We start from the raw sequence: 26,191 nt of genomic DNA, 5'->3' as shown, positions 1-26,191 counted from the left end.
GTGAACACCACTGCATATGGCATGATGCTGTCTTCCCTGGGCTTGTGCTCGCGAGGCAGTGAGTGAACAGGCCAGACTTCCAATGGCGTTCCATTCCGGTGCCTCCATCAGAGGTCTGGTCCAAGAACAGCCATCTACATATATAGCTATTAGTTGAAGGCCTTTTATTAGCAGTATCTTTCTAATCCCAGTTTTTGTCTTTGGAAGATGATAATATCCGCAAATTATGTGCGGCAATGTTGTGTAGAGTACATATTCCTAATGTTAACATGTGTATACAAACAAAATAAGGCAAAACAAAAGGGAAAAGTGCACTTGTGACTCAGGTCATGAAATGGGGGGTGTCACAAAATGCGCTGCAGGTAATTCAGTGCAGGCTATGGGAAATTTCAATACAAGCAGTGGGCCCGATTGTTGTACCATGTTGTCTAGTCGATTTGCACTTTTAGTCCACCCGCACCCCCGCACATCCCCCTTCCGCCAATAGTGATCTAGGCTGTGATCACTATGGCTGTGGATGGAAGAGTAGCTGGTAGGTTCGAACTAATGACCTTGGGCTGGTAGTTGAGTGCTTAACCACAGTCCTACAGTGCTTTGGGGGGTGTGTCAAATAACTTGGATTCATAACTAATCTCTATCATTTCCTGCCTGGGAGACCTTAGAGAGATGACTTAACCTCTCTGTACCCTAACTTCTTCATCTTTAAAATGAGAATAATTTCACTGAAACCAGTTGCCACCGAACTGATCCCAGCTCATGGCGACCCCATGTGTGTCAGAATAAAACTCTCCCCAAGAGTGTGCAATAGATGCTGTTTTTGATGTAGGTCCCCAGGTCCGTCTGTCAAGGTGGACTTGAACTTCCAACCTTTCAGTTAATAGCCTAGTGGGTTCACTCTTTGCATCACCCAAGGATTCCAAGCAAACCACCTGTGATCTATCGGCAACCCCTACGCGTATCAGAGCAGTACCGAGTACCAGGGGACTTTCGGGAGCTGCTTTCTCGATCTCATCCAGTGGCTTGTTGTGAGGATTAATAAGATAATGTATTATGCAGCTACTTAGCACAGTGCTCAGCGTGCAGCACATGCCAGCTAGCCTGTTCGACACGACTGTACTCGTAGATATCTAGCTGGCTACATCGGTGAACATGAGAGGGCAAGACAAGCTAGGGGGAGTGAATCTGTTCTTTCCTGTGACCTTGGCTAATTCTCTAAGTCGAAGCAACTCAGGTTTTCCCTTTTGAAATGCTGACTATGCTGTTTCTGCTACAAAGGGGTTTGAAGATGCAGTGGAGATGCTACTTTACAACATAAAGTGTTTTAACCATAAATAATAAAATGAAGTCCTCCTCTACCAGATGTCAAGATGTCTCCCTGGAGATGGAGAGGCCTCCCCTGACTTAATAGCACCCCTCCCCTGAGTGAGCACACAGAAAGGCACATTGCAGGAAACATCTTGAGAAAACAAATGGATAAATATTGTTGGTGCCAGTGAGAGCACATGAACTATGAATTCCTGACCAGGCTTCTCAAACAAATTATTAGTGATGCTGTTCATGGAGACATGCAGCCCTCCCTTAAGAACTTGAGCAATAAATTTTGAGTTTGAAGTCTTGGCTGTTCCTCCTTAGGAGCCCAAGCGGCTGAAAGCTCCAGCCAGGTGTTTGCAGTGGAGCTGTAAAATAGCCGCGTCAACAGGAAGGTGAGCAAAGAGGTGTCAGGAAGAGTCCCAGAGAACATGGTGTGGATGCCTGTGGAGGCGGCTCCGTGTGTGTACACACAGGCCCTGTGTTGGAGTCTAACTAGCCACACTCAAAAGTTCTCTCATGAAATGAGGGGAGATGCCTTGTAATGGTCCATTTAAAAAAACTGGTAATATCAGAGCTTATTTCATAATTCTGAGTAGGCCAGTATGAAACCATATGACAGAAAATAGTGTCACTGTAGCTAGACAGAGGGGCACAAGGGATAACAAGAGAAACTTCTAAAATCACTTTCCTGAAGGGCTAAAGAAATATTTTTCATTATGGCCAAGTGCGTTCTTCCTTTTTTTTTTTTTTTTGCTTTTTGGGGCCAAATACCTTCTTAAAGGAAGTATTATGTGGTCTATTTGCTTTCTACTGGGTATCCACAAGTTAGGGAATGATTTATGGATCCAAGGATGGTTCAGAATTCTTCTACAAGAATCCAATGAGAAACATTGATAAGACTGTAGGAGGTAAATACTATATTGACTTGTTTACCCTTGATTTCATATCACCAATAAGAGTAAAATAGGAAAACATTATCATTTTCAAAATAACAAACATGCCTCCAGGGCCAGTCATAAGCATTTACAATGGAAAATAACATGTGATTTTTTTTTAATGAATGGATGAAGAAAGTAATGGTCCAATTTAGAGGCATTTGAATGCTTAGCTCTTGTCAAACTTTTTTCAGATGTTTAGTTTTTCCTGCCCCCAAATCTAATTTAGAAGCCTTAGTTTGTTCAAGATTAAAAAAAAAAAAAAAACAAGCTGTAAGGGGAGAGACAAGGGACAGTGTCTCCTGTTTGTTTCCAAAGGTGTCCTAGCACAGGCAGGACCTGGCTGCTTCCCTACTTCCCCACAGCCTGAGAGAATGAACTATGACCAATTCCTTCAGTCATTCCATGATGCTTACTGAACATCTATGTGTCAGCACGGGAACTTCAGCTGTGAAGCATATAGACACGATTCTGCTTGGCAGGGGGCGCAGTGGTGCACTCTGGTGTCGGCAAAGACTACTGGCTACCTCTCGACTGCTAGAACAAGAACACGCTTGTCTCCCAGGAAGTAGGGCTGTGGAGTGAGGGTGGCAAGACTTTGCCTTGCTTGCTTTGGACATCTCACGAGGAGCCGTCAGTCCCTGGAGAAGGACGTCAGGATTGGTAACGGGTCCGTATCAGTGGCTACGAGTATGGACGTAAACATCCCTGTGGTCGTGGGGCTAGTGCAGGCAACACCTTGCTCTCTTCTGCTCGGGGTCTCTGGGAGCTGGAGCTGACGCAGGGGCGCCGCACACCAGCCTGCTGAGAGCGCCAGATGAGGGCCCAGGGGTGCAGGGCAAGGGCGGGAGAACACAGGAACGCATCTTATGTTCAGAAAAGAGCCAGTGATCGAAGGCAGCTCCCTGGAGAGGATTGCCGACGGAGTGGACTTGCTTATTTTCTATTTTCGGTTATATGCGCTTACAGATGGGAAATGTGTTAATACTTCAGGAAACTTTTTCATCTCATTGGGCTATCTCCGTATTCGAAAACTCTTTATCCCGGGTCTCAGGAACTGCTGCTCCTGAGGTTAAGCCCATGGTAGCCTACCCAGATCCCCACCTGTCTGTCAGCATGCTTGATGATACTGGGATTCGAGAAATTATGCCTCCAGTATTTCAGTCACATGGAGTTGTGTGCACACTGACATTCAATTGAAGTTTGATGAAGAAAGAAATCCCCATTCCTGTTTATAGATAAGTTGAGGGAGACTCAGACAAGTTAAAGGACTTGCTAATAAAGACCACACAGTAAAATGGCGGAGACTGAGTTATTCATTGTTATGACTCTTGATCTATTGCAAAGGAACTCTCCTAACAAGCAGGTTAAACCTTAGGCTGTTAACTAAAGGTTAGCAGTTCAAATCCACCAGCTGCTCTTTAGGAGAATGATGAGTCAATCTAATTTGGTCAAGATTTACAGCTTCAGACACCCTGGGGAGCAGTTTTTTGCTATCTTAGGGTTACTATGAGTTGGAATCAAGTCAATGGCAACGGGGTTGGGTTGGCTCTAGTGCACCAAATCACTTCTCTGGAGTTGAGATGCCAGGCAAGGTGGGAACAGGTTAAGCAGAGGTATGTATTCATATCCTATAAGCAAGTTATTACACAGCAAGTTTTAGATTCTTTAAAATCATCTTCATCCTCTAAAGCAGGGGTGTGGAGCTTCTTTCCACCAAGGACCATTTGGATATTTATAACATCATTCTTGAATCATAATGGTCAGACATTTAACTCACTCCTTGGAAACTCACAGGGCCAGTTCTACCCTGTCCTGTAGGGTCACTCTGAGTTGACCTGGACTTCATGGTAGTGAGTGAGTATGATGCAAGAGGAAGCGGAGGCTTTCAACTTCTGAAGAGTTACAGTCTTGGAGACCGACAGGGACACTTCCACCTTGTCTCATGAGGTCACTGTGAGTTAGAATTGACTCTATGGCAGCGAGTCGTTAGAGTATAATGTGATGGCTGGAACGACTTCTCTTCGGTCGGACAGGTGACGTTAGTGGCTATTGATGACTTTGTAGACCGTACACAACCTGCGGCCAGACATTCCCTACCCCAGTAAAGAGGTTACAGATAAGTGTTCTGTGGAGTTTCTGAAGTCTTTGTTTGCTATCTATCTATCTATCTATCTATCTATCTATCTATCTATCTATCTATCTATCTATCTATCTATCATCTATCCATCTTTGTCTGCATCTTATCTTGTCATTGTCTCCCGAGGTTGCTTGAATTATTCCTCCCCAACCCCTCCCAATAGCTACCCAAGTCCAAATGCTTGGTACCTGTGAATGTGTCCTCATTTGCAAAATGGATCATTGCAGATGTACACGGTTAAGATGGGTCCTGGTGGATGAGAGTGGGCTTTGAATCCAGTGATCGGGGTCTTTGTAAGAGCAAGGAGAGGGAGACTTGGACACAGAGCCACAGAGGGAAGAAGACCTTGTGCAGCTTTGGGGGAGATTGGAGTGACGCAGCCATGAAGGCAGGGAGCGTCAAGAAAGGCTTGTTCCCTGGAGCCTTCTGAGAGATAGTGGTCCGGCTGACCTTGATTTTAGGCTTCTAGTCCCCCAAGTTGTGAAGGAACAAATTTCTTTTGTTTTAAGCCATTTAGGGTGTGTTTTTATTAAATAAATCATTTTATTGGGGGCTCTTACAGCTCTTCCTACAATCCATACACCAATTTTATCAAGCAACTTTGATACATTTTCTCTCTACTTGAGCTCTTGGTATCAGCTCCTCTTTTTTCCCCTCCCTCCCTTGTGAACCCTTGATAAATTATTATTATTGTTGTATCTTACACTTCCCGCTGTCTCCCTTCACCCATGTTTCTGTTCATCCCCCTGGGTGGGTGAGTGGGGGGACCATGGTCATACATTGATCATTGTGATTGGACCCCTATTTCTCCCCCTTCTTCTTCCACCTCCCCTTTCTTGGGTGTGCTTTTTGTTATGGCAGCCCTGGAAAACAAACACTGATACTTTAGAATTTATCAGGGAACTTCCAGATTCCTGTTGTTGTTCCTACTGGTCTTTCAAAGGCCAGCCTCTCTAGCAGCCTACCTTTACACAAGGTGATAATCGGCTGGAGCTGAGTGGCCACTGTCCCTATTAGTTGGAGTATGCAACACTCAACCAGCAGTGGAATCTCATCACTTGTCCTGAAATTAGATCAGGGGAGAGGGAGAGAGCAGAGTGACTGGTCGTCACGACAACCCCAAACATGCCAGCCCGCTTGGTAGCCAGACAGTAAGCTTGATGACATAGCTGGCCATGAGACATCCCAAAGTATTTCAAGTCAGAGCCTCCCCACCCCTCCCACTGTTTCATGAGTTCTCACTATCTCTTAGTAAATTTATTATGCATCCATCAAAGAATGCATCTAAATAAAATGCCAGTCAATTGCTCTAGCTTAAAGCTGTACACATATAATCCAAAACCCAAACTCACAGCCTTCAAGTCAATTCTGATTCATGGCAACGCCACAGGACAGGGTAGAATTGGCCTTGGGGGTTTTTGAGAATGTAACTCTTTATGGGAGCAGACAGCCCGTAGTTTTATGCTTTGTAACATGACTTTTAATATAAATACAGTGTATGGTACTTGTAACCTAGATTCAGCTGTTGTAGTCTCAGCTCCCCTTAGCTGTGGTAACTGCAGTTCGATTTCCAACTGGTACCGCTCAGAGGACCCGCCTTCCTTTTATGAATAGTTTACACAGTGTGTCCTCTTGACAAGCCTGACCGATGGTACTTGGTTGATATAAGGGCCACAACAGAAATGAAGGAAACCTGCTTCAGTGTAACCCATGGCTGCAGGCAAGCTAGACAAACCTTCAACCTTGCTGGCACCCAGCCAACTCAACTGTCAAGATCAAGGCACACACATTGAGTCTGGGGTCTTGCTGCGTTCAGTGTCCTCAGTTTCCTCGTCTGTAAAACGTGGGATTTAGCTCTCGTATCCACCCCTCCCTTATCTGTAAGTTTGTTGTATTGTGGTAGCTTCAGTGATGCTAGAAACTATACCACTGATATTTCCTATATTAGTGGGATCACCCACGAGGCACAGGTTTCTGCACAACTTCTATAATAAGACAAGGCAGAAAGGCCTGGTGTTCTAATTCCCAAACAGCCTATGAAAACCACATGCATCTCAATAGCACATTGTCCGGTAAGATGCTGGACGATGAACCCTCTCTCTTGGAAGGCATCTGAACTTCACAGTGACCACATTAATGAACTCAACCATATCAACCGTGGTGACTGGCGAACTGGACAGCATGTTGCTTTGTTGTACGTGAGCTTCCACAGATCAGAACTGCAGCAACACCACCACCATCACCACCACCAACCATCATAAAGTACTAGCATGTGGTAAGAATTCAATAAGTGGTAGTCATTATGTTTTCCATTTCACAGAGAACCTAAGATGCAGAAAGGGTAAATCACCTTCTAAAGGTCAAGTCAAGAGCAGAGCATGCACTTGAACCCTGGTCTCACTCTATGAAGTTCCTGCCCGCCAATTGCTGTATTGTATGACCTTCAGAGTGCCTGGCCCTCGGGGACTTAGCACTGTGTCTGGTAGAGAGTAGGCTTCAATAGCTGGCAGTGATGATTAGTGGAGCTACAGGAGCCTGGCAGAACTGAAAAATCATGTAGAGATTCCATTACCTGGACGCCCTCACCCTGGGAGGAACCCCAAATCACAGGCAAATCTTCCAGCCCCTTTCCACCTCTAGATGGTTGGCGTTGATTCTGAGTGCCAGGGACGATGCTGGTGGTGGTGACGGTGGGTGACTAGAAAAGAAACATGACTTCATTAATTTAGGACTTAAAATAGAACGCTACTTGGTGCAATGAAGCAGCGAGAGCACCGCTCCCTGCAAAACAGACTTTCCTCAGCCGTTTTCAGACGCATAGTCATCTTCCTGGATGCCCGGCTCTTGCCAGGAAAGAAATGGGTGAGAAAGTACAAGCTTTTTAGCCCTAATGTCAGGGAGGGTGTTGCTTTCCGTAATTCAGGGATAAAAATAAAACGGCCCTCTCCAGTCAGTGGCGACTCTCCACGGCTCACTTGGGAGTCAGTAAAAACCTCATTTTTCATCCTAGCTTTTGAGAGCTGACCTTTAAAATCACCACATCTGAGGCGAATGTGTGATTCGGAGCAGAACGCTTTCGTGCACGCCAAAGGATGAATGGCCGAGAATGCGCTCATCAGTTTTCTCCTCCTTCAAGGGGCTCAGAATTGCTCAGGTCATAGAAGTCACTTCTTGAGCACTTCCAGACCAACAGCATTTGCTTAAGTAGGCTTCCGTGCGAAGCAGATTAAGCACTTAGGCGATTAAGCACATACTGTATAAATGGGATGCTGAACCGGGCACCTGGTAGGAAGATGATGGGGGCGGGCTGGGATGTCCCTGGAGCAAGCTGTGTGGCATTTCAGGGTGGCTAGCTACGGCACAGTGTACCCTAAAGAGTTAGTCTCGCCAAACCACAGGGGCAGGTCTGCTCTGTCTTCTAGGGTCGCGATGAGTCGACCTGATGGAAGTGAGTTCTGGACCAAGTGCAGCACAAGGTCGTTTGCAAGGAGATGGAATTCTTTGAAAAGGAGAGCCAATGCCCGGGACTCACTTTCTCACTCCGTTAAGCCCTCTGCATTACGGCTCATGCGCTACATCAGGGTCCAAGGAAGGAAAACAGCTGTAGTTAAAACCCACCTTTTGATTGGTAAAATGTGAAACACCGGCAGGTCCAGGAGGCACTAAAGAAGCCCGTTTATATTCATAATAGACATTTCAAAGAGCCACGGGAGCTTGTGGAAAACAGAGTCGGGTGGACGGTCAGCCCACGGAATTCATCTGCAGGAGGAAAGAGCCTCTGGCTGATTGTGGGTGTCGCTCTGTGGTCAGTGAAAGTCGGGGCGGTAACGCGGCCATGAGTGAGATGCCTCCTCCTTGCTAATTCTCAGAAGTCTGCGTCAGTGAAGCAGACTTTCGGGGGTTGGACGGAGATTGTAGACAGTCGCCTCCCCAACCTCCCACATCAGTTAGCTCTTCTCTGGCTCGTCTCCAGTTGGCTTCCAGCTTCAGAAATGGCAAGATGAACGAGTTCTCCCACGGACATTTTTGGATGAAGATCCAGGTGTCAGAATCAACGGGCTTTCAGAGTTGCGACTTGTAATGAAGGAGGCCTGAAGCCACTTAACCTCAAGAGTGCCGAGCTTCTGTGGAGACAGCTGCCACTCAACCTTTGTTCCCGATCCCGAAGGCCTGCTACGTTCCAGGGCTTGGCTGTGTGAGGGGGCTGGCCCTGCCTGCCCGCGCTGGCTGTGTGCTCCAGGGGGTCATGCAGAGAGGTCAAGAAACAGATCTGCTGCTTCTAAACCTACAAGTAAACACAGAGTTGACAGCTCTTATAGATGGGTTTTCATCTCTTTTATGTCTATAGTATTTGGAAATTTTCTGAGGGGAGTAGTTACTGACTAAATGGCTGACACTCACAGTGAGGGGGCAGCCCCCGGGGGAAACTTCTTTCTGAACCATTGTTTCCCTTCTCCTTCCTAACTTATCTTCTGTGCTTACTCCAGACCAGACATGAACACAAGCAAATTGGAGCATACCTGACCTGACCTCTGGACATGGAGAGTCTGGTTGGGGGGAGGCAAGCAAGAGAATAACTCTCAAAACTCAAATGCACAGCCATTGAGTCAATTCTGACTCATGTCCATTCAATAGGACGGAGTAGAACTGCCCTGCGGGTTCCTGAGACTGCAGATCTTTATGGGAGTAGAAAGCCTCGTCTATCTCCTGTGGACTGGCTGGGGGTTTCGAATTGCTGACCTTGATGTTAGCCATCCAACTCACAATGCATTACGTCGCCAGGGCCCCTCAGCAAGAGAACAGGCGGTCAAGAATTAGGTGAAGGGGCTGGCTGAAGACAATAGCATTCAGGTTGAGGGGACAGTATATGCAAAAGCCCAGGCACGAAGCTGAAAGGGTTACAGTCAGCCTTCCCAGGTGCACATAGGTCCCTCTGGGGGTGATGAATGGGGAGGAAGAGGGTTGAGAGATGGGCAAGGCAGAATCATGGGTGGAGGGTCTTTTTGTTTTTAGCATACACACAAACATACACATTCATTTGTCATATACACACGTATTTATGTACATACACACACACACACAGATATAAGGCTTTCAGTGGCTACTTCCTTTCAAGCAGGGAGCTGAGCCCTCCTTCATTGTCTGTTCTCCTGGAAGCTCTGCTGAAATCTGTTCTCTTTGGGTGACCCTGCTGGCATTTGAAAGACCAAGGACATGACTCCCAGCATCAGAGTAACACACCAGCCACCACAACACAACACACTGACAGACACTTGGTGCTGTGCACACGGTCACCGTGGGTCAAAACGGATTCCACCTTGTGGTGGTTAGGTGCCATTGAGTTTGCTCCAACCCATAGTGACCCCAAGCACGACCGAACGCAACACGGCCTGGTCCTGCGCCATTCTCACAATTGCTCCTGCGCCTGTGCCCATTGATCCAGCCACTGTGTGAATCCAGCTCAGTGAGGACCTTCCTCTTTTTCAACCCCTCACCACTTAACCACACATGGCCTTCTCTAGGAAGGACATATGTGTCTCCTGACAATATGCCCAATGTCTATAAAACTAAGTGTGGCCACCCTTGCCTCTGAGGAGCCCCCTCACCTTCTCGCAGGTGTGTGTCTTGTTAGCAGCCCACGGTACTTCCAGTCCTCTTCCCCAGTACCACAACTGAAATGAATCAATTTTCCGTAGGTCTTCCTTAGTCAGTGTCCAACTTTCACACGCATGTCACACAGCAGAGACTACCCTGGCTCCGGTCAGGCGCTCCTTAGTCCTGCAAGTAACATCTTGCTCTTCAGTACTCTAAAGAGGGCTTGTGCAGCCGATTTCCCTAATGCAACACACCTTTTGATCTCTTGACTGCTGCTTCCATGACCGTGGATTGTGGATCTAAGGAAAACAAAAATCCTTGACAACTTCAACCGTTTCTCCGCTTATCAGGATGTTACCTTTGGCTCAGTTGTGAGGCCTTTGGTCTTCCTTACATTGAGTTGCAGCCCATACTGAAGGCTCAATCCTGGATCTTCATCAGCAAGGGCTTCCGTGCCTCCTCACGTTCAGCTGTTCCATGGCACCCAACAAAACACCAACAAAACCAAGTACACGCAGGCACACATTTCTCTTTATGTGCCAAACCATTCGCTCGTTCAACATTTGGCTTTCCCTTGTGAAACTCAGTGGTTGCATTCATTACGCATTGTGCAACCATCACCGCGACTCATTTCCAAATGTTGCCATCACGTGGAGGGCCTTCGCTGCCATAGGATGAAGGTCCGGCCTCTCCTCCAGCGTTGTGGGGTCAGTGACAGGGTTTATTTAAATAGGGCCATCCCAGGATCACTGTGACCGGGCACCAGAGTGGAGCTTGTCAGTGTCCAGGTGGTACAACTGCGTGGGTGCAGCTGTCTCTCCTGTGCGGAAGACCTGGCTTTGATCCCTAGCCAGGTTCCCTCATGTGCAGCCACCGCCCATCTGCTAGTGACGTCTGCATATTGCTGTGAGGCTGGACAGCTTCGTCAGAGCTTCCAGACTAAGATGCACTAGGAAGAAAGTGCTGGCAACCTACTTCCCCATCAACAGACAGTAAAAGCCCTATGGATCACAGTGGTCTGATCCATGGTCATGGGGGTGGTTCAGGGCCCCGTGGTATTTCATTCCATTGTGATTGGGCAGCGACAGACAGGAGCCCACGCCTGAGCAGCCAACAACTGTGCGGTGGCACTGATCTCCAGCCAGTGCTTGGCACTCCCGCTGGTCCCTGAGCCCGAGGAAGAGGCGGGGACACTTCTTTCCCCCTGTAATGCCACTCTAGCCTTTTGTAGGAACCAGTAAATGTTAAGTGATAGTAAGTCGGGTAGCCTCCCTGAAGTTGAAAATGATCCCAGATAAGCTGAGGTAGGGACAATAAAACCGAAATAGCCAGAGGGCAGTTAAACCAAATCACCCATCTATTCCTGAAAGCAACCCGAAAGATAGAGGAAGCAGTAGTTAAGAAACACACAGAGAAATTCCAACTAAAACAGTGTTGCTGAACTCGCCTCTATCGATGGAGTCTTCAATAAAAGATGTTTTCTGCTGATGCCTTTTTTCCCTCCCTACGGATGCTCCTCTTATATTTGATGATCAGTTTCCCACAAGGTTTGCCATAATGCTTCCGAAGAGCTTAGGTTTTTACATTTTAATTCGCTCGACGGCTGTTCCTAACCTAAGACAATGTGTGCTGCATTCACCATTCAGGGACATTGCTTGCTAGCTGACAAGAGGCGACGCAGAGTCCAGCACATGCCCCTTTCGCCACTTGTTTCTGTCTCTCTTGTTTCTATGGATTTGGGTTTGGGACAGCTCAGTGCTCAAGAGGCAACCTCCACTGGTCTCGGCGGAGCCTGCAATTTGGCTCTTTCTGTTATTGGACAGGGTGTTCCTTCCTATGACAGGTCACCTGCAACACCCAACCTGTGACCCCCCCCCAGCCTCCCTTGGACTATGTACAGCTTTCCTCTTCCCAGTAACTGCCCCTCTCCAGCAGTGCAGCTAAGCTCCTCTTTCTCCGCCAGATTCCCATGCAGGCTTCACGTTCCACTTTCCAGACAGTGATCGACTGTGGTAAGATACCCCTTCTAAAATCAAATCAAATCAAAACAAAGCAAAAGGAAAGCATACCAACCAGTGACTTGGAGATGCTCCCCCTTTTGGTGACTTCATGTGCACCAGAGTAGAAACATGGCACGGCACGTGGCTCTTGGTGGCCGGATTGTTTAGAAGCAGTCACCAGACCTTTCTTCTGAGGCACCTCTGCATGTGCTCAAATCACCGACCCCAGACTCAGTCAGCAGCTGAGTGTATTCATAATCATGTGTCTTATTCAGGACCTCCAAGATAAAAGCACTAGAGCTTGATTTTTAGTGTTTTTGCATGACTCTTGTCTTTCATGGTAGAGGGTGGTGGGTTCATGTTGCCTCACGGGAGAAAGACAAGACAATCTCTGCCAGTGACGAGTTAAAGCCTCGGGAATCCGAGAGAGCAGTTTAACTCTGTCCTTAGGGGTTTACTATGTGCTTGTTTCTTTGTTTGGTGGTTTGACATGGCAAAACTGAGTATAAAAATCTAAGTATATCTATAGTCTCGCAAGGGATTTGAACCAGTGGTGTTTGGGTACATATTTATGGCACGGATGCCATGCATGGACTAAGGTGGTCTCCTAACCGTAGAGAACACTCACTGTTGGTAGAGACTGGCAGAGGGGATCAGCCTTAGTGATTTTGCAGGCATGTGGAAATTAGACAAAGAATAAGGAAGACTGGCGCAGAATTGAAGCATTCGAATCACGGTATTGGTGAAGACTACTGAAGTACTATCGACTGCCACCATGACAAATAAACCTGTCTTGGAAGAAGCACAGCCAGAATACTCCTTAGAAGAAAAGAGGGCAAGTGTCTGTGTCATGTGTTTCGGACAGGCTCTCAGGAGAGATCCGTCCTTGGGGAAGGACATCGCGCTGGGTCAAGCGGAGGCTCTGTGAGAAGAGGATGACCCTGAACGAGCTGGATTGCCACAGTGGCTGCGGCCGTGGCTCAGCTACCACAGGGTGTGTGAGGATGGCACACGCCCGCAGTGTTCCCTTCTGTTACACGGTCGTCCGTCCGTCCTGACTCGATGGCACCTGTGACGGGGAGGGGAGGAGAGGAAGAGATGGGGTGGGGGAGGGGGAGAGGGACAGGGTTTTGTTTCCTTTCACATTAGATAGCCTGCACGTTTCCAACGATGTTTCGGTGTATATCCTTCGCCACGGAGAGATGTGAAGAGAGAGCTCAGCGGGAGGCACACTGAGACTTGGAGAACACTTTGCTTGTTTGGGTCTATACTCAGGGAAGGTACCCACCTTCTTCCTAATGGTAAAACGGCGTGGAGGGGCATATTTCCTTCATGAGATTTATCCTTTTGTTAGGACAGAGGCACCAACTGGAACAGGGCCGCTAGGAGCAGACGCCTGGAGGTGCGAGTGCCAAAGGCACTCAGCCTTTATTGGCCACGTGGTGAAGAAGTGATGGCTTGGTGGGGAGCGCTGGGCTACAGGGGTCTGAGGGGAGCTGGAGCGGGGTGAGCGGCAGGGGGCACATGGGGAGCGCAGGGTAAGGACTGTGTATCCCATTCTGGAAGTGGTTCAGTCTTCCAATGACAGCAACAGCCAGTGTGACTGACATTGACCCCCTAAGTGCAGTTGCTCTTGAAGAAAGGACATTTGATTTGAAGGTAAGAAACCCGAGCTTGATTCTTACCTCCCCCATCCATCTGTGATGGAACCTGGCTAAGTCATTTGAACTTTGAGCCTGAGAGGTCCCATCTGCAAAATGGAGATACTAATCTCTGTGTTTTAGGGTCGTTGTTAGATTCTGTTGTTTGGTGATAAGCCTTTTAAACTTTTCATTAGTTTGTTTTAGCAGGTTCATTCTTACCACATAGCTCAGTGGTTTCACTGTGCTAAAAGAGTCCTGCACTCATCACCACCACCAATTTTCAACTATCCTCTTTATTTCTGAACCTCATTATTAGAGTGAAAGGAATATATATCCAGTCCTCGGTGTTCCCCACGTGTCCCTGCCACCCAAACTGCTCCAGCTCCGTCCACTCTCCCCACTTGGTCAGTGTTGTTTCCAAGTGTAGAAGCGTTCGTGGCCATTTCACCAGATAGCGCATCCTAGATTGCTGTGCTTCTGAGTTACTGGGTCAGCTTTTTGGATATGTTTTTGTTTCTCTTGTATGTGGAGGTGTGGGTTTGGAAACCACTTTACTGAACTTCGTCAGAATTGTGCTCAAGGTAAGGAGAAATCGGATCTCAGTGAGAGTCTGGGGGATTCTTTGATAACGTCAAATTCAGCATTTCTCTTCTTGGGCTTTTCCAAGGCCTTTGCTAACACGTTGCCTCTTCTTGTCTATGCTTGTGGTTATGTGAATCATGGAATTTGCAAGGTGAATGGTATATGTGATTATTCAAGAATATGTGCTACCAAATGGTGAAGATTGAGTTTTTAGTGGAGGTGATAGAAGAAATATATCACTTGTGTTAGGCCAGGTTGACTAGAGAAACAAATCCAGTAACACTTATATATGTATAAGAGAGAGCTTTGTATATCAAGAAACTTTATATATCAGGAAAACATCCCATCCCAGTCCAACTCAAGTCCATAAGTTCAACACTAGACCATAAGTTCTTCTTCAAACTCATGCAGCCACATGAATGATGCAGAACTAGCTGGGGGCGGGGGGTGCAAAGTCCCTTGGATCCAATGGTAGTGGAGGCATTTCCATGGCTCTGGCAGGTGTCTGGAAGGTGAAGGCAGAGAGGGGGAGGTTCCCATCATCCTCCTTATAAGGAGCTCCTGCCCACAAGGAGGCACCAGTGGCTATGACAGAATTGACAGGCTAGACTCCACCCCTACGCTTCAAGTGGACACTAAATTATGTGTGACTACCACATCACTGAACACCACATGTGAGCCACTTTCCTGGAGAGAAGGAATGGAAATAGGGCATCAGAGCTGTTTTCTTGTGTATGCCATTTCCATCAGTTCTAAGATTACACAAAGACCCTCAGGGAGAAGTTACCCAATTCTTCCAAGGGAGGCAGAAAGTGAAGGAAATGTGATCCCTCAAGAGGAACATCTGAACAGTAAATTTCTCTCCAACACGAGCGTCTTCAAAAACTGCAAATTGTTGAATGTAAAACAGCTGCTCTGCTCTGCTCTGCAAACCTTCCCCTAATTCACAGTAAGAAGTTAAAAAAAGAATATACATTTCTTTCATCGCAAGAGCTCTTTCACTGCAAGAGCAAGAGCACAGAGGTGTAATATGAAACGTTGGCTGGAATTTTATTTTGTGAATTCTCCTACGGAACCATCAAATATTTTCGACCTGATTGAAGGCAGAGGATTTCCTCAAACTTTTCCTACGGCCCATTTGGCCAGGTCCAAATGGTTGCATCAATGGTGTAGTTCCAGGATTTGCCTGAAGATGGCAGCATTGGGTGATCTATCATTTCTATGCCGACTCCACAAAGCAGAGCCTTACAGCTCCACAGCGGTGTTTGGATTTTTGATCCTCACTCAGACTTTCTTCCGCTTAATGACTGTATGTATGCAAATGACTCTGCTTTTACTCCGGAGAAGAGGTCCGATCTATCATTCTTGTTTTGGTTTTCAGTTAATGATTACATATAATTATATGCAAATAAAATATTTATAAATAATTATATGTAATTAGTGGTATGTAGAATTTGAAATTCACAAATGCCAGCTTTGATGAAGGGCACCCTTCATTTTGGGCGGTGTTACTAGTAGTATTATTGGTTTCTGTTTTCTCAGACATTAGTGGCCAAGAATCCGTCATCCTCTTTTGCAGTTGTTCTTACCAGGTTCGGGGTAATTTTCACTAGTTAATTAACTTTTGGTGACTAGGTAGACTATTCACTGGATAAATCTCTGGGAATAGCTTACAGGTCCACATCTGGAGAGTGCTCTGAGGAAAACAAATGGCATTTTAGGAAATTTCCTCCAGAAGCAATTCATTTTCCATGAATTCTGAAGGGTCTTCAAGTAGTTACCCAGGTCAACCCCCAGCCACCTTCATATTTTATATTTTTAAATATGAAACCCCAAAGTCCAACATGTACAGTTGCTCCCCACTCACTCTTAGCGACCATGCCTGGGACACCCTGTGTTTTGAGGTCTTCAGTGACCTTGAAAATAGAGCGAAAAGTTAACGAGTTAATCTGAGGTTCAGGTGCAATAGGTCATTCCTTTTAATTTGTTAGTCACACATGGGGCTGCGAACAAAAGCAGCCTTAAAGCAAAAGGCCTCAGTCTTGGAGCAGCGTGGGTGCTGGTGGCAGCAGTGAGGGTCCTTCTTTGGTGAAGGACAGCAGGAAGCCAAGGGAAAGGCTGAGAAGGAGTGGATGGAGCCCTTCCGGGGTCCTTATGAGGAAGCGGTGAGTCCTGGCTTTGGAAGGTTCCAGCTACCAGGGGAGGTGGGGGCCAGAGGGTGTCTGAGCGGTGGGAGATGGCCCTGCGTCTAGAAGTATGTGGACTGAGCCCACACTCACTGGCTGATAGATGTACCTTGGACTCCTTTGTCGAATTGAGGCAGGCCTTTGCACTCTTGCCTGCAAAGAGGCCGAGGTACCCTATCCTTGTGAAGACCAGGAGTGTGGCACCCCGGATTTCCCCTGCGGCTCTCCCTGCGTGTTTTGATTTGGAGCATAACCATGACTATGCAGTCTGCATGCATTGATGTAGTGCAAAGAGAATTAAAAATGTATTTAGTAGGCTGACTTAAAATGTTCCCGAAACTGATGCTGTATGTGTATTTTGGCAGTGTTCTAATATGATGTATTTTTCCCTATGACTTCTTCTGTAATCAATGTTATAAGACTCCCAGGATTTCACGTCATATGCTATAAATAAAATATCTATTAGGGAAATCAGCCAAATGCACATTAAGAAGATGTTATGAGAGGACAGCTTTCCTCTATTTTGGACTTTTGTTTCTCTGCTTCTGGTTGTACAGGGAAATCACGCATAATTCTTTGAGCCCCGGTGATGGTGACGTAGTGGGTTACGAGTTGGGCTACCGTCTGAAGGTCAGCCATTTGACCCTACCTGCCACGCTGGAGGCGAAAGATGAGGCTGTCTGTTCTCAGAAAGATTTGTAGTCTCAGAAACCCAAACAGGTAGTTCCGTCCAGTCCTACAGGCTTATTATGAGTTGGAATTAGTGTGGTGGCAGTGGGCTTGGATTTTTGGTAGGAATCTTCTAGCTAGGAGCTTCTCTCTGTAATGGACGTTGAGCTCTTTAAAATGCTATGCTCCAGATCTCTTAAATGCCACTCGCTAGACTGGCCCTGGGAAAGTCACTTCATCTCTTCAACGTCAGTTTTCCACTTACTAAAATCAAACAACACAAGCCAGCTGCCAGCAAGTCCATTTCAACTCAGGTGCTCAGAGTAGACCTGTGATCCACAGAGTTTTCTGAGGCTGTGCCCTTCGGGACCTTTTTAGCTAGGTATTTCTTCACGGTACCTCTGCGGGGATTTGACCAGCCAACCTTTTGGTGAGTAACTGCGAACTTGACTTATTGTGCCATCCAGGGAGATAAACTAAAAGAACTCGCTGCCATCGAGTTGATTCTGACTCATAACAACCCTGTCGGATGGAGTAGATCCGTCCCTGTGGCTACCTGAGACTGTAAATCTTTATGGGAACAGAAAGTCTCATCTTGTTCCTGAGAAGTAGTTGGGGGTTTTGAACTGCTGACTTTGTGGTCAGCAGCCCAGCTTCCAGTCAATGATGCCACCAGGGTTCCTTTAACCAAGGAAAATAATAGGGCTGAATTTCTAGGCCACTTCCAGGCCTTTTGTGTTGTGACTGTATAATCACTTCTCTACAGAGGGGGAGGGGGGAAGCATGTGTATCGTTTTTTTTTTTTAGGAGAGAGTTGAGGGTCTGTTCTAATATTTCAACACTCGTTTATATGTCATAGTTGGTTCTCATGGGGTCTCTACAACATTGACGTTTTCCACCTCTCTGGCACTCCTGGTCCAAGCCTTATTCCAAACCATTTCCCATCCTGGTCTCTTGGCCACCCCCACTTTCTGACGGGTTTCTTTTTCTTTTCTTGCGTCCATCTGTTCTTCCCACGGTCTGATCTTTTAAAAATAAAGCCATAAAATGTCCTCTTCCTGCCCAACGCCTCCCAGTAACTCCCCATTGCCCTTGGAAATACAAACCGCGGGCCTGCTTCAAGGCCTTTTTATTGGCTGTTCCCTCTGCTCTGTGCACAATCTCCCCAAGATCTTTGTACACCTGGCTTTTCATTTCTGAATGCAAAGCTGCGCTCAAAGCAAGTTCCAGCTTAAATATGGCCTCTTCAGAGACGCCTTCTCTGACCGTGTACCAGCTCAGTATCAGCCACGTGAATCTGCTTGGCGCATCCTCTCAAAAGCCCAACTCACTGCCGTCCAGGCAGCACAGGCTCCCAGCGACCCTAGAGCAGAGGGTAGAGCTGCCCCTGTGGGTTTCCGAGGCTGAGACTGGTAATGGGAGTAGAAAGCCTCATGTTTCTCACATGGAGCGGCTGGAGGTTTTGAACTGCAGACCTTTCGGGTCACAGCCCATCTCGTAAGCACTATGCCACCAGGGCCTCTATAGAGGAGTATTATTTTATCCGAGATTCTGCTAGAGATCTATCATTATTATTTGTTGTTGTTGCCTGTACCATATATGCGTCATAAGATCGGAGCCTTTGCTGTCTGGTTCACGGCAAATCCTCGACAGCTTGCCCAGGGTTTGCTGTATAAGAGGTGCTCAGAAATCTTTGTTGAATGACTGAGACGGTCACAGGCAGGAAAACCGTGACCCAGAAAAGCTGGGGTCACATTGCTAAATTAGAAGCAGGACTAGGACGAGAACTCAGGACTCCCTGTGTGTGTCTTTTCTCCACATCAGGCTGCCACATAAAAAACCTACCTTTGAGACAATACACTCATTCACTGGGTTATAAGCTATTCAACACATATTAATCGAGCTTTCGCTTTTTTCTAGGCATTACCTTAGCTCAGTGTTCTCAACCAGGAGGGATCTACCCCTCTACCTGGGAATATTTGGGCTGATCTTAGCAATCTTAGGGGCCTTGGTAGGGTAGTGGTTGTGTGTTAGGCTGCTGCTAACCTCGAGGTCAGAGGTTTGGAACCATCAGTCAGCCCTGAGGGAAAAATATGAGGCTTTCTACTTCCACAAAGAATTGCAGTCTCAGAAACTCACAGGGGCAATGGTACCCTATCTTCTAGGGTCACTGTGAGTCAGAATTGATTCTATGGCAGTGAGTTATTTTTTTAAGGATGTTTGATTCTCACACTGTGGGGGAGGGCGTTACTCCCAGCATCCAGTGAGCCGAGGGCAGGGATTCCTCTAAGGACCCTACCATGCACAAGAAAGATGTAGCAAGCCCTAAATTATGAATGGATTGACACTCAGAGTCCAGGTTCCAGTTGAACAGACAGAGACGGCGACTCTCAGGGAGTTTCCAGAGAGGGGAGAGAGGGGGATGAACAGTACCCATCAAACGCAAAGCTACTGCCGAGGGGGCCAGAAAGTGGTCAGCAGATGGAGAAGAGAGAAAAGGTACAAAGGAGTGGTGCTAGGGGATAGCAGGGTTGTAAGGTCAGCCTCTTTAGGAGGTGAATCAGAAAAGGCATTCTAGGCTGGAGCTTAAGCTAGACCAGGCGCTGCGGTCTGGCCAGTGCAGCCGGGCTCCTGGGCCTTACAGCTCACCAGCACGTTAAGAAAACACCTATCAACCCCCCCTGCACTGAGGGACATCCTAACCTCCAAATAAAAATAGAGCCAACCGCTAAGGGCTAGAAATAATGATTCCTTTCTGCCCCTTTTCAGGCGTGTTTAAGTTCTCTTGCTCAACAGCTTCCCCCTCCGTCATCAGGAATGCAGGACAGTGTTAATGTGATACAGTTTTTATTGCTCATTGTCAGCTTCTCACTTTCTCTCAGAGCAAAAATAGTGTGATTGCAGCCCATCTCGACGGCATCGTGCGCTTTTTGGTTATGCGGAGATTTCTTTGTCTGCTTTCTTAAACACCAGCAGAACCAGCCGGGGGTTTTTAATGTCCTGGGGAAGAGGGAGTAGTCACACAGGTAAAACTCAGGCCAACAAAGGTGTCATTAAAAAATTGCATGCATGTATGCATAGATAGATAGATACTTAACATGTCACTGAAAACGATACCAGGATGATGGCGTCAATGGTTTCGCAGGCATATGCTTGCTTTGTGGGTCTCCCTTTTGTCTCCTGGCACGACATGCAAGCAGATTCTGACTCATGCTGACCTGTTAGGTCTGAGTAGAACTATTCCTCAGTGTTTCCCTGGACTATAAAGCTTTACAGAAGCAGAGAGCCTCATCTTTCTGTGGAGCAGTTTGTGGGTTTGAACTGCTGACTCTGGGGTTAGCAATCTGACTCTTACCTTACTACACTAGCAGGGCTCCTTAGCATCTAGTAGGTATTAAAAAATGTCTGTCAAATGAATAAAAAACAGCAAGTAATTAATTTAGACTTATTCAGTTGTAGATTATATTTTTTCACACTGGCGTGTACCTGACTGATATCACTAACACCCAACTCTGTAAACAGAGTAGCATATCCTTATGGCATCGTCCTTGCGACGTATTCATTTGTAAAATATGTGTCCTCATGTTTTTGACATTGTTACAGAGGATGTGATGTGACCTGTAGGGTATCTGAGTCCAGAAATCATATGAGACTTTGTAGCTAAAATATTTTCCTTCCAGCAGAGAAACCAAAGTCAAATCTGACTCAGAGGGACCCAATAGGACAGACTAGAACTGACTCTGAAGGTTTCCGAGATGGTAATTCTTTACAGGAACTGCAAACCTATCTCTTTCCTACTGCAAGGCTGCTGGCTCAAACTGTTGACCTTGAGGTTATCAGCCCAATCTGTAACCCTCTGTGCCAGCAGACCTCTGTTTACCTTTAACTTCTTTGACCATGGAGGCCATGCAGACACATAGCAACCCAATGGGACAGGGTAGGACTGCCCCGGTGAGTTCTAAGACTGTAACTCTTTAATGGAGTAGAGAGCCCTGCCTGTCTCCCGGGAGCGGTTGGTGGCTTTGAACTGCAGACGTTGCGGTTAGCTGCCCAACTTGTAACTACTACTATGCCACCAGAACTCCTGTACGTTGAACCCAGGGAGGGATTCATAAGCAAGAGGATATATTCCAATAACTATTCTTAATTTGGATGTATTTAAATTAGCAGACAGTGTTGAGGAAATTAGACATAGGTGACATCTTATCGTGGGTGTCATTTTATTCGATTGACGAGCTTGCTGACCAGTTCACTGCGCATGTATATCTGTTTACTTGTTTTTTTTCCCAGTGCTATTTCTTCACGATTGAGTTCGGCCTTTGCAAGCAGGAAGGGCAGCTGCGGGCATATGGAGCTGGACTACTCTCCTCCATTGGAGAATTAAAGGTATGAAGCAGTGAATGAAAATCTCTTTCCCAAGCAGACTGGTTCAAGGTCATGGAAAATATTGATTTGTTTGTCTGAGGATTTCTACTTGCAGATATCCCATACATATTTAATACAGAGGCGTTGCCGCCTTTAGATGTGGGTGCTGACCTAACTCCTTACACGTTGGAAAATGGGTCACGCTTTTCTGGGTTTGTGGTGTGACTCAAATGCACGAGTAGCCACATGTGGAAATAAACAGCGGTGACAAATGCATGTTCAAATTTTGGGGAACAAATGGCTGGCCTAAATGCAGTGCTGAGAAGAAGGCAATTAGCCAGCAGTGATCCTACTGATTGAAATGCACTTGCGCCGGAGGCTGGGTAATGGGGATTTCTGTCACCCCGTGGCCTCCCGTTGACTCCCCAGCATCCACTTCCCAAAGAGAGGTTTGCGGCTTTCAATTCCTTCAGCAAGAACATGCCTCCAAACATCTGTGAACCTGTAACATTTGGGGGAAAATCAAGCCTGAGTAATGACACGGGTAGAAAGCTAATACTTCATAGAGCTGCCTAGAACCATGCTAGCTCTTTATTGCCTTAAAATACAGTGCACGATCATTTACTCAGAACTGTTGAGGCCTGGGGTATTTAAAGAATTTAAATATTCAGGTCACTTGAGATTTCTATCAAAATAAAAGGAAATAGATTTAAAAAATGCATTTGGGAGAGAATTTGGCATACATTCGGGAAATTGCTCTTGTTATAGATTGACTCGTGTCCACCCTGCCAAGTGTGTGTTGTAAATCCTAACCTTTACATCCGAGGTCACCATTCCATTCAGGAATGGTTGTATTGGTTATGTTTATGAAGAAGAAATAGCGTGGGGTGTATCCTGAATCTGTTCCTGTTGAGACATGAAAGGTCCAACCACTGAGCCAAGCAGAGAGATGGGAGAGAGATGCTCAGTCACTGGAAGATCACCCACATGCAGTGTTCAAGGAACTGAGGGCCTCCATCCACCGTGATCGGGGCAAAGCCCTCTCCTGGATCCAGCCCTCCCATCTAGCCTCGTCACCTCCTCAACAGTGTGGAAATGAATTTATTTGTAAAAGCCACCCACTTGGGGCATTTCTGTTCTAGCAGCAGCAGATCGCTAAGACAATTTTGGAAATAATTGAATGCTTGATTATTCAGAATTAATACGAATCTTTGACTAGGGTTTTTATTTTGAGCATTCATTATCCCTCTATAGTCAAACTGAAGACTTTGGTTCATGATTCTTTAAAGATGCTATTAAATTGGGACTGTTTACTTCCTGGGTGACTGAGCTTGCAAACCTTGGTTGAGTACCAGGTGACGCTAGTGTTTGCTGTCCGCTTGCTTCTGACCCCTGGCGACCCCAGTACAACCACTCAATGAGGTTTTCAGGCCCGAGACCTCTCACAGGTAGGTAACAGGCCTGTCTTCTGAGACACCTCTGAGTGGCTTTGAACTGGGAATCCTTTGGTTAGTAGTGAGGCATGTAACCATTTGTACCACCTAGGAAACCGATTGGTGCAGTATCAGCTGTAGACTCTGTACTCTTCCGGGCCCTGGGGATGAGGCTGGTGATAAAACACAGATGCTGATGATGAAGAAGCAAATAACAACCATCTCAAGACGCACCTTAATGCATCTTAATATTTTAGGTGCTGTAGATACATTAGCCCACTTACTTGTCCTAACAACACAACGAGAGAAAAGATACTATCCTCACATGTGGACAAATTGCATCAGAAAGATGTCGAAGAACTTTCCCAAGGTCACATAGTCCTCAGTGTTGGAGCTGGTCCCAAATCCAGGCAGGCTAGCTTCAGGGTCATTGTTCTGAACCTCTCTGTTCTCCTGCGTGGGGTCCCTGCTGGGTGTGATCTCTGCCCTCCAGGAGGTTTCATTCTGATATAAGATACAAGTTTGTAGCAATACACGTGGTACATACCAAGGGGCACCTGGAAAAGATTCCGGATGAGAGCCTGTGTCCCGCTGAGTCTTAAGAGACAGGAAGGCTGGGATGCCCAAGTCAGAGCATAAGTGAGTGCACCTCTGGGACGGAGCTAGAGCCCGGCGCATTCAGGGGCTGCGTGAGCGCAGCATGGCTGCAGTAGAGCATACAGTTTGTCATAGCAGAAGCCTGATGCCATGTGGTAAAATCTGTTTCTCAATTCTCGAGGCAAAGCTCCATGTAGGGTCCGTCTTAGCGTAGTGGCCAAAGCCTACAACACCGGCATGACGTCAGGGATCAATCAGTAAGATCATGCCATTTATAGAGTGCCTCTTGATGTCCCTGAGAAAAAGGCAAGTCAGGAAAAACGATGGCGCCCTTGAACCCCGTCTATTGACATTCTCCTCAGAAGGCTTGTAAATTATACCACAAACAAAAGAAACAAATCTCTCTCACGGCCCCAACTTTCAACAGGGCGTCTGGCCTGGCTAATGAGGCATGCCTAGGCTGCACCGGGTGAGTCTGTTCTTGTTCCTCTTGGTGCGGACAGCATCGTCTGGAAATGGAAATCAGTCAGAAATATGTACACCGGAGGGCATTGTCCGCGGTGCCTCTCCCTGTTCTGGTCCATCACCTCTGTCATTAACATTCTTCCACTCTCAGATTTCCACACTCCAACCTCCCGATGATTGCTATTTTGGACCATTTTTACAATTCAGAATATTTTTTCCCGTAAGAAATGTCTTCTGATTGTTCACGGAGAATATATAGCATGGGGTGCCTGCCATCGCACCTCTTTCCCCAGCCTCCTCCCTGCCCTGCCCCACAGACGTGCTCAGAACCCTCTTCTGGTACTTCTGAATTCTCTGTCCAGCAATATAAATGCATATTTAAAATTATGGTGAAACATATAATAAAATACTTGTCAATTCTATAGCTTCTACATGAACAATTCAGTGATGTCGATTACATCGTCATGTTGTACAACCTCCACTTTCCCTAAATTATTTGGCCACTCTTCACTGAAACTCCATGCCCCTGTCATGCCAGCCCCTTCCCTTCTCCTCCCACCTACGGTAGCTACTAAGCTCTGGTCTCTCGGCATTGGCCTTTTTCATGTAGGCGAGATCACACATTAGCTGTCCCTTTGTGCTTGGTAGTTCTCACCCAGCACCATGTTTTCAAGGTTCTTCTGTGTTGGGCCATAGCCCTTGAGTTCTCCTATGGCCGAGTGGCATTGTCTATGCTCAGCTTTGATCCGAATAACTAGATGATGGTGTTGGACTCAGGTTGACACTTTCTTAGTGGCATTGTTGGGAAAACCCTCTGAAATGTTTGAAGGCTGTTGCTTCTTGTGGGAGATTATGTTACGCCGTTCCAGCTACACATCACATGCAGATCCCAGTAAAATTGTTGGAGGGGCTGGTGTAATCATCACCATTTTTATGTAAGTGTCCTGCCTTCACTTTCTCTCCTTGAACAGAAAATATTTAAAATAAATTGTGCTGCAAGAGACTACATTTTCCTGAGACATACATAGCGCACTTCAGAGTTGGCACAAGTTCTTCCAGGAGGTGTATGTAGTTTGGAGGATATCTTTCATTTCTTACTCTTTTGGGACAGTCCTTATTTTTCATCTGTGAAAAAAGAACTCAAGTATGGAAGAGCTAACATAGATCTGAAAATGATAAAGCGGAGGCATCTGCTTCCATCAGGAATGCGAGCCTCTCCAGCCCAGGGCACCTTGCCGGATGGGCTATCGGTTCATTACAAGGCAGAATCAACTCACGGCAAAGGGTGGTGGTGGAGAGGGTGTGCTTTCTAGAATTAGAGAAAAATGTCACTGGATAGGGCCTGTCCACACTTCCCAGTACTGTGCAGAATGGCTAATCATTTGGAAAACTGGCTTTTCTAAAAAAAAGTTGCAAATAGGATCATTGATTGGCACTCACCCATAGGCAAACATGTTTTCCTTCCACACACTCTCTCTCTGAGTTGATCTAACTGTAAATGTCTTTTTCATTTGTCTTTCATTCATTTAAGCCTTTTGTGAAACAAATACTGAATTGATGGTCTCGGTTCTCAAGGAACTTGGAATAGTTCTTTGAGAACTTCTAAGGGGGCGATTGAGAGGATTCTTTGTGAAACCTACTTCTTTTGTAGAAGGAGAGTGAAGTTTCTTCACAGTTAGCCAATTAGCAAGGTTTATCTCTGAGTTCATCCTTCTCAAAGGCGATGGGCAGGTCGTCTTCCTTTCCCCGGGTAAGGGCTGCTTCTTGACCTGTGTAAGTCCGAGACAGTGATGATTCCTTTTCAGTGAGTGACCTTAGCACCTACCCCATAGTCGTCACGGAAATGTCACACAGCAATACATACATCTGTCTGCTTCCGGGTTTGAAGGCAGATAGAGTTTCATGTTTTTTAAAAAGGTCATCCTCTTAATAGGCTTTAGTGTTAGGACATCCCTGCCTGACGGACTTGGTGCATTGTTTTGCTATGGCTATTAATCAGCATTCTCAGAATAGCTTTATGTTTATTACAATCGTTTGCATTTACTGCCACTCAGCGTAACTCTGCGAGGTATTCAAACACACTGCTCTGCTGAAGGGAAAGGACTCCAGGGGCCTGCGGTGTCTGAGGTCATCTTGAGGCCCAGCAGCGCGACAGTGAGGAGTCCATGCTCTGAGGCCCCCCATTCGGCCCTTCTCCGTAATGACAGAGTGGAGCCTGGAGAACTGGCGAGTTGGAAGCACTTCCCTGAGGAGGGAGGTGATTTCTCTCA

The 26,191-nt window shown here is 46.6% G+C and overlaps 1 protein-coding gene across 2 annotated transcripts in view; it reads left to right on the top strand.

The window, feature by feature from the left end:
- The window catches only part of TPH2 (tryptophan hydroxylase 2), a 131,661-nt gene that overhangs the window by 93,356 nt on the left and 12,114 nt on the right, over positions 1-26,191 (top strand). For both annotated transcript variants that reach the window (XM_075552768.1, XM_075552769.1), the window contains exon 9: positions 21,352-21,447. In XM_075552768.1, coding sequence (XP_075408883.1) covers positions 21,352-21,447 — 96 coding nt within the window. The remainder of the gene's footprint in view (positions 1-21,351; positions 21,448-26,191) is intronic.

Source organism: Tenrec ecaudatus, chromosome 6 (genome assembly GCF_050624435.1).
Source record: "Tenrec ecaudatus isolate mTenEca1 chromosome 6, mTenEca1.hap1, whole genome shotgun sequence".
Lineage (NCBI taxonomy): Eukaryota > Metazoa > Chordata > Mammalia > Afrosoricida > Tenrecidae > Tenrec > Tenrec ecaudatus.
Note: the sequence above shows the minus strand (reverse complement) of the source record. Positions and strands in the feature narration are given on the sequence as shown.